This window comes from Dermacentor silvarum, chromosome 2 (assembly GCF_013339745.2).
Source record: "Dermacentor silvarum isolate Dsil-2018 chromosome 2, BIME_Dsil_1.4, whole genome shotgun sequence".
In the NCBI taxonomy this organism is placed as follows: Eukaryota; Metazoa; Arthropoda; class Arachnida; order Ixodida; family Ixodidae; genus Dermacentor; species Dermacentor silvarum.
The window spans coordinates 131,473,646-131,488,486 of NC_051155.1; the positions used below are offsets into that span (position 1 = coordinate 131,473,646).

The following is a 14,841-nucleotide window of genomic DNA, read 5'->3' on the forward strand; positions in this document are numbered from 1 at the left end:
TATTTAAACCATATGAATGTGTTGTACCGGCGTTACAAAACAAATGCCAAAGGAGAACAATTTCTGTGAAGGCTTTGTTGAACAATTTGGTGATCGTGGAATAAAAGCCACCTCTAGGACTCCATGTAGAGCCGACTTGAAGCATTGTAGACAGGAAAATTTCGACTGTGCGAAACTTGGGCGCCAAACACGCCACAACCCCAAGGCGTTTCGGTGGTCGCGGGATGCGCCTTCTGTTGGGGCGTTCCTTCACCGACCGATATGCCATCGATCTCTAAGGGCTCATACGCTTCGCGTCGCGCAACACTGCCAGATAAGCAGTCAATGAGTTGAAAAGGATGATAAGGAGTGATGAGGGGTTATATGAGTCTCATCTCGATTGACAATGGTTCGACGTGGATAGATAAGGTGCTAAAGAGCGCTAAGGGTTTATAATGTCGGAGCAATTCTGATAAATTTAATAATCACCGATAAGTGTTCATAAGAGTCGCATCAAGTCTGATAAGATTGATAAGGACCGATAAGAGTTTATAAGGGTCAGATCATTTTCTATAAGGTTGATAACGACCGGTGACGGTTGATAAGGGTTTATACTGGTCGGATCAAGTTTCATAACATTGATAAAGACACCGGGCTGCGTGCAGATGAGCAAGGGGCACAATGCTTACGCATACGTATACAACCGCCAGAGGAGTTTCTGCGTGAATTTTGTTGTTGTTGACACGCCGCACGTTTTCTTATAATGTCAACGGTATGACCCCGGCTCACGACGTTTCAATGCCTTCCTCATTTGCGCAGAGAACCAGCCCAACATGTCGGCCACCTGCACGGGCGGATCCTCCTCGGCACGGACTGCCTCCGGCTGGGCGCTACTGCTGCTGCTGACACTGCCCACGACGCTGCACCACCTCCCGCCGCTGCTGCTGTCCCTGTTACCTCTGCCCCTGGCGGCGGCAGACGCAAGCCTCGCGGCGGTAGCGGCGACGACGACCCTCATCCCTCGCCGTAGGATATGGTGCTAACTATATACTCGCGGGAGGGCGTAACACCCAACGGACACTGCTCGCCGCCGCGCGTGGTGCCACGGCGGACAAACAACACCGGGTGTCGCGGTGTCGCGGTCCTTCCGGGACACGTCGGCACCACTTTGGAGGCGCCCACCGACGCGATGTAGGAAAGAAGAAAAGAAGCCAAGTGCAGCGGTGTTGTGTTACCCCGTGCGGTGCCCGAGCGTCTCCCGGCAATGCGTGGACCTTTTTCTTCTACTCCCTCTTTCTTTTTCTTTTTTTTTTTTCTTTTTGGTTTTTCGGTGGAACGTCACTTTGCGAGATCCTTGCGCGCGTGGGCCGCAGGTGACCCCACTGCGGCCTAGCCTGCGTACACTTCGTTGCCCTTAATGACCAGCATGGTGCACGACGACCGAGCCACACGTGCACGCAGAGGAATCGACTGACCGTCGGATGGTCGCAGTCGGTTTCGCTTTGGACCTGCTCTAATTGTGTGTGGCTTACGCCGATGAACGTTCTCTACCATACGGGAGTTTTTTGTTGTTGGTGGTGTTACATTTCTGGTTATCTGGGCTGCGTGGTATGTTCACAACTCGTGGCTGAGGAATGCCTTGACAGACGCTGAAAACAGCATTTTCTTTTCGCTGTGCGTTCGCGTAAACCTATATTGGTATGGTCTCCCGAAAACTATTGGAGCCAGGCTCTCCGTCACCTCTTCGCGAACAAAATGCTTACCTAAGTTCTGAGAAGCTTTCGTTCAGGCTGCATTGCGTACTGAGCCTCATCGTTTGTTTGCATACGCCAAACATGTTCCTGCGTTCTCGTTGCTTTTACCGTAAGCTTTGTAACGACATGCAACTAAGAACAGAGTTCTAAGGCTCCGCCAACTCTATACGTATACATTAAGAATGACGCTTAGGCGATTCTATACCGACGCACTAGTCTAACCCAAAACCAAAACTGACCCAAACGCTGTCGCGGTGCTGGGTCTGTCGAGGCATGCTTCAGCTGTGGTTATCTGAAAAGTTTCTCGGCCGAAACCAGGAATCAGTGAATAACTCGGCCTATAGTATAGGCGTTGTTGCCGCTGCAATTACCGCCGCATTAGGTTTTCAAAGACAAACTGTGTCAGAGTTAGCTGCTCTTGGCAGTTATGCCTCTAACGTGCACCTATACTAGCAGTGAAAACCTCTCCCAAATTGATGTAACGCCCCCGGCATCTACGCATGACCGAGGGCATTTAGGTTACCGAGGTTTTATGCTGACATTGTATTGGTTATTTGCTAACGGCATGCCACACGTGCATCACACGCACTTGCAAGAGCAGGCGCTGCGCTGTGATGCTCGGAGCTTGGGGAGACTCCTGGTCACATTCCAACTGCCGCACAGCATTTGTGGAAACCCCACCTTCGCCCGCATCTTACCGTGACCAGCAGTGCAGCGTTGATTAAAAAGCCACGCCGCATGTTCGCCGGCCGCTCTCCTTCTATGGTGCCCGGGGATGTTGTTATGTACACCGTAAAATTCCGCCATACTGGTGAAGTCTGCAATGGCCGCGCTTTGAGCCAATCAGAGAGAACCGTAGCAGCCCTCTGGGCCAACCAGAGCAGACAATATGGCGAAATTTAACCCCAGCTTTCCGTACCATTCTGCACCGACTCGCGGAAGACCTGACATGAGAAGGAACGTCGGTAAACAAGCACGGCGGCTTGCTAATGGTGATAATTGGGCGGAAGCGAGAGGGAAGTTTCCACAACAGTCTTCTCACACACTTGGCTGTTTACGAAGCAGTTGGCGAAAGAACTTGTCGATTTCAGCAAGCAGCGCTCAGCTTGCTTCGATAGGGTGTTCCTGTGCTGTTGTTTACGCTGAGAATGTGACGTACGTGCGCCCACATTTTTATTTCTCTCTCTCTCGTTCGTTTCCGTTTCGTGTTCTCCAAGGTCTGACGCGTCCGTCGGCGTTCCCGCGGTGTCTATGCATGCTCCGAATCTCGCCGTAAAACTCGCTGGGTGGCCTGCGTTGGCCGCTCACCACGAGTTGTTCAAACTTCTTCCACTGTTCGCCGGACGGGTTCTCCTATGCCATTCACTCAAGAAGCGAGGCGGGAATGAAAGAATCGCTGAAATGGAGGCGGTAAAGAAAGGCGCGAGCCTTTAAGCTGGGACCTGCGCACGCGTTCGCTTTCGCTTTGACGTACCTTAATGTTATGGTCTCGCGCTATACTGTTGGTTTCATTGTAAACTAATCCCTTGGCAACTGGCACAGATGGGAGGGAAACGTCGTTCGCAGTATAGCGCCAACACAATTGCACACCGTGGAAGCCGTGAAAACTGGAATGCCACTCGACAACGGCTTCGGCTTTCACTTTCCTCAAATTCATCGACAACTGCGCTGCTCCCGTGTCTCCGAGGTGACCGGCACGCTGCTATTTCCCAGTTCATCGTCTTCAAAAAACACCATGTAAATACGTTCGCCACATCTCCACCCCGCTGGTCAGTGGACGTCTCCTGGACTGTCTGGTGAAATCACGCCTCTCTTGAGTACTGAGCTTACTATAAGTTATATAATAAGATGTCTCGCAGGAGCCACCGCTCAAGGAAGTCTTTGTTGCTTAATGTTTCCTTTTTTTCTATACATTTCCTTACACGAACCCCCTCGTTCGTCCCGGTTCCCCTATCGTCTTCAACTTGAGTTAAGTTGCTGGCACGTAATCCAACAAAATCGTTAGGAAAAAGATGAAGGATCTTTCTTGCTCTTGCTCCTTCTGGTCTTCACTCCTCAACTGCGTTCGATAGAGGAGTCAGATAAAGTTCGCAGCCAACAATAGCGGGTGAAGCGCGTGTCATCGGCAGATGTGCCTCCCGTTCACGTGGATTGCGGAAATGAACCGCAGTGCGGCATTTCTGAAACGAAAACTATCCGCGCAAAAATAAAAAAATAAAATAAAAAGGACCCTCAGGAACTCCCCGGATCTCCAGTGGTCTTGCAGCGTAGGTTTACACATACTGCGCTCCATAGAGATTCCCTCAGCCCGGAAGATAATGGTTTGGCCGTACCTTTCTGTGGTACTTTTCTGGCACATATAAGACCCGATGCATGTCTTCCGCTTACATTAAAACAAAAAAGAAAGAAAAAGGAAGGTGGAGTCTTTGTCACTGTCTGAATCCTTTGTTCTAAGTGAATCTGGGAAGGCGAACTTCGTATGATAATGCTATGCGCGACACGCACTAATAACAAAGCCGTTAACAATTTCCGGCACATTCGCTCTCCTCGCAGTGAATGCTTCAAAAATTAAATCCTTTCACACTCGTGTTTCTGTGTTTTTCGAACCTCCACTCGAAGCAGGCGTCCGTTTGTACTCGCGTTTAAGGCCTTAGTTAGACGGCTTTCGCAAAAGGCGTCATGGGAATCTGTGGAGGATCCGCACTGAACAGAAAGCGTAGGAGTGACCCTTGTCTTTTCAAGTAAGCACGCAAGTAGCTTTGAAAGCTCTTATCACCAGCGTTCTGGCTGCTTTTAAGTTCCCAGATGAGAGACGAAGCAAAAGATAAAGGATGCGAACAGATACCCACAAGATAGTGGACGGTGCACACAAAAAAAAGGTACAAGAGATATCAAACCATACGACGAGAGAAATATTCGAGTATCGTTCACATTGAAAGGCGCGAAGAACAAAGCACAGCGAAGAGTAAAATACACGCTAAAGTGTTAGACGTCGGGCTAAACCCACGGGCAACTTTAAATACTACGCTAAGCCCTCGAGCTTTGTTCAAACAGGTACTAGGAGGAGTAAGCTTCAGTCGGCACTTGATGCTTTCACCTCGTGCTGGAACATTCGTTAAGAACACTGCGACAGTGTTCATCGCAAATCTGTTGGAAGCTGGTTCTGTTACTCGAGGGGAAAAGCAGTCGCTGACGCCACAATCAGCGCCCCGGTGATCCGATGTTACCGTTCGATCTCGCTTCGCTAACAAAGGCGTGAAACCAGTCTCTTCGGCCTTCCACTTCGAAACAAAGAAAATCAAGCACACAAAAAAAGTTGCAGTAGGAACGAAGTGGCCCATTATTCGTTCCGGCATTCATTCGCAGGTGCTGGAGGATGTAACGAGGTGCCGGCAAAAACTTTTTTTTTTCCTAATAGGTGTGGAAGACTTCGCAAGAGCAGACACCTGCCGACAACCCGAACAGATTCGCTGAGAACGTTTAATTTTCAAGAGAGCGATGAGAGAAATAAAGAAGGAGCACGATTATTCATCGTCTGCAAACAGTCCGAGCTTGAAAAAAAAAATCTCATTTGGACACGCAACTGAGCGGAAGATACCCGCAGGCGGAGGATAAATGGCTGCACTGCCATCCTTCTGACCGCGTTATTCCATTTTTTCTCCAGAAAAAGGCAACGCGCACCTTTCTTTTGATATGCCTAACCGATTCCTGACGTTTATTCTTTGCGTATTTTCTCGTTTTCAACGTCGGCATTGTTCCTATTAAAGTTTGTCAAAGAAGTTCCTCAAATGCCTTCGCTGGAACGCAGAAGGAGCCTTCTTGGAAATTGTTTTATTTCTCTCTCTTCCTTGCATGCGAACCCATTAGTCGACTGTCCCAGAAAAGTTTAACGCGATTTTTTATCCACTATGACTGAGAAAGAGAGCGCCGTTGCCTAGGGAGGATGAATTTTCCGCAACGGTTCTTCAGCAGGAGGTGTGGCGTAATGAATTCAACGTGATGCTGCAGTGCTGAACGAATGAGATGGAATTCGGAAGGGGGGGCAACAAAGGCATTTCTTTTAATTATATCACGACATTTTGCGAACGTCATCATAACGCAAGAGCATTGTAACTCTGTACACCACATAGAGTGTATACAAGCTCTTAAAGTAGTTCTCAGCTAATCGTGTTCCTGACGGTTCAACGAAACAACAACGTACGGACCTTTTCTCTAATTTCGGTACGCTAACACCCGCCATCGCCTTGATAGCTCTCGTTGTTAGGCCTAGTTGGTTCATAATTCTTCATAAACGTAGCTTGAAACACACAGACAGAAGACCGGCAGTTTCCAAAGTTGTACGTCGACTACTTCGACTGCAAGCTCTTACGTAGAAGTCAGCGCTCACTGCAGCTACGCATTTATCGTCAAACAACCGGCACCGTTGAGTGAGAGAAGCAGTTAGAAACTTTCCTTAGGGCATTATGTCTAGGCCTTACTGACTGCCGATTTCTATTGGACGGCTCTTACGAGCCCGAAGGAGCTTACCGGGGACGGGAAAAGCGAAGATAAATGCAAAGCAACGCGCGCTCACGGTCCCCGCTCATCGGCGCAGCCACGGTGGTACGCAAGAAAGATTGCAACAAACGCATTTCTACACGAGTCCCAACTGTCCCGCGTATGCATATACGTATACATACCAAGTAGACCATAGGCCTCGACGCGAGTCCTCTTCGGCCCCGCGTAAAGCGCTGCCTCTGCAGGAAGGGTATTCCCCCTTCCTGATGCAGCCAGGAGGTTTTCCGCGTACCGTACTTACCATGTCGATCCCCCCCCCCTCCCCCCCTACGTCACCGCGTCGCCAGATGGCCTCCCTGTCTCCCTCGTCGTGGGAGCCTTAATACCTGCCAGCCTTACGAGGAGGAGAAAGCACGTATAACGCCGGGCAGCAGTTGTCGGTAGAACTACACCATCATATCTCGTACAGGGCAACGTGCTTGTTCCCCACAATGACACTCGCCACAAGCCCTGTCCATCATCTCTCTCTCTCTCTTTCTTTCTCTCTGGCGCCCGAGCGCGAAGTTCTTTTCATCTTCGCGTTCTTGCCCAGCGTACGCATGCGCCGTGTGCTTGTGTAGGCAGCTTAGTGTGTGCATGTATCGGCGTAGAAAGAAATGCGGCCGAGTAAAGGCCTGCTTCTTTCGTAGTTTCTTGTTTTGTTTTGGTCACTGTCTGGGGGTTCGATGCTCGGTTTATACGATTTCTCCCCCGACTTCGCGCCACTTGGACAAAGTCCTTATGCGAAGTTACCGCGGCCCGCGCTAGGGGGAATGCTGTGGAATAGCGCGTGGTGAAAAGACGAGAGAGAAAAGAAAGGAATATACATACATGTATGCCGCGTGTCTTGTCACCGTTGTTTCTCCCTGGGCGTGTGATCGACTTTTTGAAAGTAATCGTCGATACATACAGCGGTTGCGTGGCCATTCTCAAATCGTTCGTTTGGCTACACGCAGAAGAAGCGTTAATGCACCATATGCAGGTAGTTGGTGGGTAATGGCGTTACAAGCTCAGAAAGTGTGTAGCATATTGTAATATGGAGGCTCACGACAGTTTGTGAGATGCTCCCTGGTGATCTCAGATATCATTCTCATTACGTGGCAGTGCCGTCAAGCAGCTACAACGATTTTCATGTTCGTTTGTTTTTTGTTTCTTTTTCTTCCTTCTCAGTCTGAAACCTTGACAATGCATGTGCTTCTATAAATAACGGTCCCCACGTTGTCGGCCGAGGCAAATTTTCAATGGACGGGAAGGTCAAAGCGCCAAATTGGGCATCACTTTTTTTAATTAGTATTAAAAGGGTTAGTCTACAAGCCATCGATGTATTGTTAATATATAGAGTATATTTTTTTGCCGAAAGCTTAGCTGACGTCACAATGACGTCAGTTAAGTCGATGAATTCTAAGTGACGTCACAGAAAATCGCTTAGGAAGTCAACGTGGTGTTTCCACATTCGAACAGAGCTTCATTAACATTTTGCTTTAGTCTCCATTGAACTAAGTTTGCTTGAGTTATGAGTGTTGTTTTGAACTTTATGATACGAAGGGAAACGTGCTGTTTCGCCATTACGCACAACATATCAGTCGATGTAACATGCTGTCGAGGCGCGAAACCGCTCTTAGAGTGAGTAAATCCGGAAATTTCACAAAGCGTGAGCTTATCATGCTTACAAGGAACCTGGAACGCCTGCCTGAAGCTACGATAAGTTGTTATCGTAGATAAGTGGAATGCGAACAGGTCAGTTCAAACATCGAAACGCCTAATTCCAAAATTTATTCAATTAATTTCATAAAAGCGCGCAATCGGTGTTTCTCTACCAAAGAAGTGTGTGGTGCATGTCGCGCACGAAATTTCTTATCCAGCACAAGATTTTCACTTTTGCTGCTTTGATTTGAATTTTTCAGTTTTGGCATCATGCGTCCGTAATCGTACGTGAGAAGTGTTGTTAATACAATTTCCTTTATAGGAGTTATGTGGGGAGACAACAAACATACAGAAAGAACAAGGAAACTGCGAGGCATTTCCAGAGGAAGGGGTGAAATTCTAATGGAAGGAATGCTATGGTCGCTTGTCTGTTGTACACTATACACGTTGTCGCATCCGTACAATTTCCTTTCTGCTTACTTTTGGGGCAAGCACACGGTGCATTTCGAGGGACATATCTTACTCGTTGTACATAGAAGTATATATATATAAATATATATTATATATAAATATAAATACTATATGAAAGTATAAATAAACACGTACGAGCTATTATAATAACGCTACTATTTACGCACACTTGTGGATCTATATAGTTGCTCCGAGACAATCGCATTAACTCTGTACCAAGCGGGGCCCTCTCTTTCAAGGGGTTCAGGGTTATCCTAAACCAAACGAGTTCCCAGTCGTCACACATGTGACAAAACTAGAGGCTCTCTCTCTCTCAAAAAAAAGAAAAGAAAGAAAGAAAAGGGCGGCAGCTCGACTAAACTGCGCCCGCGCCCGCTCTGGCTTCACCGCCGACCAAAAACCACTGCCGGCTCGAATGAGGTTACGACTTGACGCTGAAACCTGCGCAGTCCAGACGCCCTTCGTCAAAGTTTAACAAGCAAAGTCTCGCCGTTGGTTTATTGTTTTGTTGTTGTTTTTTCTGCCGCAGAGACCTCCACTGATAGTTTTGTGTTTGCGAAGCTTACTTGAAAGAGCACCGAATAGCTACACGCAAGCAAGGAACAGGAAAAGCGATCTTTGATTTTTAAGTATGTCGTGGACACTAAAGTCCCTACATAAGAAAAGTACCGCCATCTACTCTTTCCTCCGCCGCCTCCTCTTCTAAAGCGCTTGCTTTTTTTTTTTTTTTTTTTTTTACTTTTTGCTTGCGAAAGCCAAGTCGACGGTGGCGCACCTAGAAAGTCCACGTTGAAGCTTTCAGGCCGGGCGCGCGCCGCCGCCGCCGCCGGCGACTGCGGCTGCGCAGAGGACTTTCAACATGGCTCTGAGGCGAAAAAAAAAGAAAATATAAAGAAGTGAAAAGCGCACGCTATCATCGTCCAATCGGAGATACAGGAGAGAGAAAACGGCGTTTATCAAAGGATGGCGGTACTTTTCTTATATAAGGACTTTAGTGGACACTAGCGAACAGCACCAGCAGAATCCATCGCGTACGAACGCCTGCTCGTACAGGCATGCGCACTCCTATCTAGAGCGCTCACAGGCTAGGCGCTGTGTGTACGAGATATTTGTAGCGATAGGCTCAATAAGCATCCTAAAGCTGGTTTTAGACAAAGACCATTAGACCGTCACCTTTCGACATTGCCTTAACAGGACATGATAAAAAAAGGAAATCGAAAACTGAAAATCAAGCAAGAAGAGAGGCAGCACGTCTATTGACTAAGTCTAGGTCACTGTAGGCTTGGGAAGACGTCACACAAACAGGCCAAGTTAACGCTCTCTCCTCGCCGGTGCCATGCACGCATGCGTACCTTTCACGACTCGGCGCCCCGTCTAAGTAACTTTAATCGGAGTGCTCGCTCGGTGTTCTGTCTGCTGCTATCCGTGAAGCGATCATGGGTTAATCGCTACTTATTTCGCGTTCATTCCTTTTTTTTTTTTTTTCTCGTCCTTGGTTGCACCGTAAGCCTTTTCGTATCACAGATCGTCACTCAACAATCCCCTGAGCGCATGCAGCACCTCGTTTTATTTCTCGCGACGTTTCCAGGCAATGGTTTCGCGTTCTGAATCTTAACACGTCTTAAATAACAAAAGGCGTGTACCCTTTGACCATGACGTCACGCGCGCAGGCAATGAGCCCCTAAGAAACCTGCGCTTTGGAAGAGCATAAAAACTGTCACTGAAATGACTTGCAAAAGCAGTCTTTGCTTTTTCGCAATATGGTGTAGGCTCCCTCGCTCACCAATCACCGCGGTTCATGTGCACGATGACCAACTCGCACTAACAACGTGCACACGCTATGAGCGTGAAGCTTCCGTTTTTGCTGCGGACCGGTATTGTGGCTTGGCACATTACGATTTTGTTGCCTCCAAGATCTTGGTGTAAACTTTCCACGTTTTCCGACTTCTTAATTTTCCTTATTTTTCTTTCGCGATTAGAGATATTACACACAAGGGGTATCAGGCAAAATGACGCAAACCAAAACAGTGAGCACGACTCGCTATCGCAGGTAATATATTCCGAGATCAGACATCTCGGAGGCACATATGAGACAGAAGGGGCTTCACACAAGCGGCTTTGCGAACCACTGCCGACACTAAGCATAACTTGACATCGCAAGTAAAGGATGACCGCCTTAAGTATCACTCACCTCTCTCTTTATGATGGGGGCCCTGCCTTCGCATGTGACGTCATTGCTCAGTTTGGGCCCGCCTCGTGCTATTTAGCACGCGTTAGTCTGAGGTGTCACAAACATTACAGAGCGCTAAGAATAGCGGTACATAGCATATACTAATGCCACAACGTGTTCCATCAAAATGCTTGCAAGATGTTGTTTTACACTTTGCCCTCGTGCATCCCTCGCTGTGCGTTAAAAGATTCGCCTCGGCGAATGGAAGGTGCATTTTTCCATCGATCGCGTATGTCGCCTCGTAGTCGGGTATAGGCCATATGACTATGGCATTATTGCACAGAGGCACCATACTGTCACTCGCCTAACTCGACTCTGGTGGCACTTAGCGCAGACACCTGTCGTGTCGCGCCGTGTCGTACAGGTGACGCGAGGCTGTTTGGCAAGCGCCTCCTCTAGTCGGTGTACCAACAAGTCCGCAGTGTTGACCGTGCTTCAGTTTTCTTGCTCTGTGACGCATCACTTTGATCGCGTTGAAAAGAAAGCGGCGATTTGAATAGAGCTGGCGCTGGATTGAGGAATCAAACGGTACATGTTCATACCTGACCTTCTCCTGCTATCTACACGGTGAGCGTGTTCGAAAAGAACAGCATAAAGTAAAACAAAGAAAAAGCGAAGACAATCGTTGAATTCACTCTCTATATCTTTTGTACACACCGATTCATCAACGTGCTCTTTTATGGCCGTCTCCGTCGTCGCTATGCGAGATGAGTATAGAGCGAGCGGTGGACGGCAGGCGCGCCATTCTTGCCTTTTTATTACTCTTTCGAAACGTATACGGATCTTATTTTTCTTCGCTCTTTTTCTCTTCGCAATGTTCGTGAAAACTTTTACTCGACTATATGCAGTTTACACGGCCACAGGGGAAGACGCGGCACCGGTGTTGCAAGGTATACGACACGGAGCCCCCTCCACTCACACACACACGACGAGTCCACAAGTGTATATATAGATACATATATATATATACTGTGCCCACACTTCCAGACCGTATAGTTCCTGAAGCGAAGTAAACCTTTGTAAATTCAAGCACCCTACCGCGTGACCCCCATTTCCCCCCGATTTGCCGACTTAGCCTGAGGGTAGTAAGCACTTGAAATACGGTAGCGGGAGTGTAAGTTGGTCGAACTCGCAAACTTGCGCGACGGGGACGAGGGGTCCAGAACTACACATTTAAGGTAGAACAACGCTTTAAAGCTAGCCCTGCCCAAGGAAAACACGCATTTTCAAAGCGGTGCCGGAACTGAGACTGACGATAGGCGGGCGGGGCACTTCTAACAGTGGCGGCATGACCAAGTGACGTCGATGACCATGAGGTCCGAACGAGTCCGGCCGCCGCCTGCAGAAATTGTCAGTTGGCGTTCCAAAAAACTTTCGTGAAGGGCATGCTAACCTCACGTAACGGTCTCTCTTGCGAGGATTCAGCAACGCTTTTGTCATCGTCTCGTAGCTTTCACCGTTCGTGAAAGCATTTGTATAGCGCTTCCCTCGTCACCGTAGTGCGCGTTTGTACAGCGCACCCTTAAAACTGGAGCTCTTCGTCTTCGAGATTACAGCATGTAAACGAGAACGTTCGCGGCGCAGTCATCAGCGATGCACGTAGAACACTACAACGCCACGTGACGACCCACTGGCGCGCACCTATTAGCGAGTCGCACATATATGTATCTATACTCCTGGCCGCCGGGTCACCTCGAGAAAAAAAAAGCATAAATTATTACTGTTTATCGCTCCCGTCGAAAAGCCGTGTTAGAATCCTCCGTCTGCGCAGTATATAAAGCCGTCGCCTTTGCTTCGGAGGGGATTGCTACTAATATAGTGGACTGTAGACTAAGGTCGATGATGCGCACTTGTTGACTACGGTATGCACTGTAGCTTCTGCACACGTAGACACCCAGTGAACGACGTTGCCGTATAGGGTTATATAGCAACTTATATCGATTCTGCGTGCTGCCACTAGTACGCCGTGCCAGGTGGTACTTCGGTCGGTGTCGTCCGGTGAGCAAACACCGTATAACGGTGCCCCCCCCTTTAGGGGCGCGTGGTTCCTGCCCGAACGGCATTGGGCTCCTGGGTTACCCCCCGCTCGGATCGCAGAAACAACCGCTGCCAGACGTGAGGCTATTGCTGGAACATGTTAGAATGCTCTCAGGCAATATATGCACCCGCAGTCTTCGGAGGTGAAGGAACGGGGACGACTGCAGCGATTCCGCAGCTTATAGCGAAACTGAACCGTATGTACGAGCAGTCGTCGGGACAGAGAGTTCTGCAGCTATGCGAAGTTTTCGGAAGGCTGCGGCGGGAAACAATGCCTTGTTTTGAGAGCATGCTACAAAACACTCGTTCTCGTTCTTCCCGTTTCTCCTTCGAGTTTCCCGTGTACTCTGGGTCTGTCGCTGCTTTCCGACGAAGACGGACCTGTGTGTATTTAGTATGAGTGTGCGTATCTCTTGCCTGCGCGGGTGAAATTTGTTGCGGGTTTGTGAGCGTGTCTTGTATAAACGTGAGCACCTGTGCCTGGACCTCCTTTCACGCACACTTTTTTTTTCTTTTCCTTCTTTGTGTGTGTGTGTGTGTGTGTGTGTGTTATATGTCGCGTTTCTCCCTCCCCAAGACGTAGCAGATGTACTACGTTTCATTTTTAGGCGCCCGTCTTCACGGCGACGTTCACACGTCTGGTGCAAGTGGACCCGCAGAATTAAAAGCGAGAACGGTGCTTTGTAGAGCATCACATCCCTTTCGCAAGCTATGGGAGCAGAGGCACCAAGATAGGATCACAAGAATGAGCTGCGTGGACATTTTGCTTGACTTGTTTGCTTCACGTGTTCGGCTTGTTTACATTGACGGGCTTCAGTGGTGATGACGCTGGTCAATGACGTCCATCTGATGACGCTGATCAGTGACGCTGGTCCACTTAAGGCTTTGATGGGTATTTGTGTAGCGCGCAGACCTGCCTTCCCCACACCCTCCTGCTGCAGTCGCACTTCGGTCCCTTCTCCAAAGTAATCAAGACTGCGTGGTACAATTACTGTTTGGTCCAATACCTGATTCCTTGAGCAAGATGTCTGTGGGATGCAGCGCCCGTTTGCGGCCGTCATTGCATGCTGACGATGCGGTTGCACAAAGTCTAGGACGCGATTCCACGCTATTTGTATAAGCCAAGTGCCGAAATTTTCGGTCGTTTTGTCTGTGTGCGAGTTTTGCTGCCGGCAAAGTTGTGCACTCCAATGTGTACCTCCTTGCACAGTTTGTCGCCCGCGCCTTCTAGAAGCAGTTGTTATTCGAACCTTGTTCACTGTCGAAAAGCCCCGAACTTGAGTTACGTTTTGCGTGAGTGCAGATGTGCTTGTTTGTGTCAATAGTCACTCGTTTGATGTTTGCGCCGTCAAATACGACGAAGGGGGCTCTTGAAGTACAGTTGAAAGGGAGATACCGAAAGAGAGAAAAAAAAAAAAAAAGGCTCGCCACGGTGGATTTCTGAGCAAAGGTTGTCTGTTGTCCAATGCTGAAACAAAGTAACATTACCCTGAACATGCACAACGGGACCGGTGTTCCTCAAAGAAGTGTGTGAGTGTGCGCTTCCTGTTCCAACAAATGTCAGCGTCCCTCAAGGCGACGTCAAGGCGAAGACTATGTCGCCATGGACTCTTCCCTTGAATTACTAATATTTTTCATTACCTGATCTTTTCTTTTTTTCTGCACAATAGTCCTTCATCGCTCTGCCCATTCCTCGGAAATAAAGGAAACAAGTACACTTGTGTTGTTCCTTTCTGTCGCAGCGTTAGTCCATACGACGACGATTCTGCGGCCGAATCAATTTCTGCCGCATGCGCGCTTTTTAAAACCAAGGTCAGTGAATGTGCATTCGCGCGTGCGTGTGTACGTGCGTGCGTGTGCGTTTCCTTACTATGTCAAGAATGCATCAACTGGGCCTTCAGCAAGTTCTTTTTTTAATGCGTAAGCATTCTTTGGCGAGCACCGAAGCCCTGTCACGCGAAAAGTGTAATGTCTTGCATCTGCACAAAAGTGCGTAATTTGTAAAATTAAGACATTTAATTGTTATGATAGTGTAAATGTAGATGATTGGAAAATTTTAAGCATTAAGGAACTATTTAAACACCCCCCCCCCCCAAAAAAAAAAAAAGAGGATACCCATAGAGAGATATATAGGGCTCCTTAGAAGATGTGTGGTGAATCTTATAGTAAGGGTCGGCCAACTGAAATTTG

The 14,841-nt window shown here is 48.4% G+C and overlaps 1 protein-coding gene across 3 annotated transcripts in view; it reads left to right on the plus strand.

Moving 5' to 3' along the window:
- The window catches only part of LOC119441772 (acetylcholinesterase), a 132,423-nt gene extending 118,055 nt beyond the window's left edge, over positions 1 to 14,368 (plus strand). For all 3 annotated transcript variants that reach the window (XM_049661604.1, XM_049661605.1, XM_049661603.1), the window contains exons 5-6: positions 799 to 9,013; positions 9,372 to 14,368. In XM_049661604.1, coding sequence (XP_049517561.1) covers positions 799 to 1,022 — 224 coding nt within the window. In that variant the 3' untranslated portion in view covers positions 1,023 to 9,013; positions 9,372 to 14,368. The remainder of the gene's footprint in view (positions 1 to 798; positions 9,014 to 9,371) is intronic.
- Positions 14,369 to 14,841: the final 473 nt, after the last annotated feature.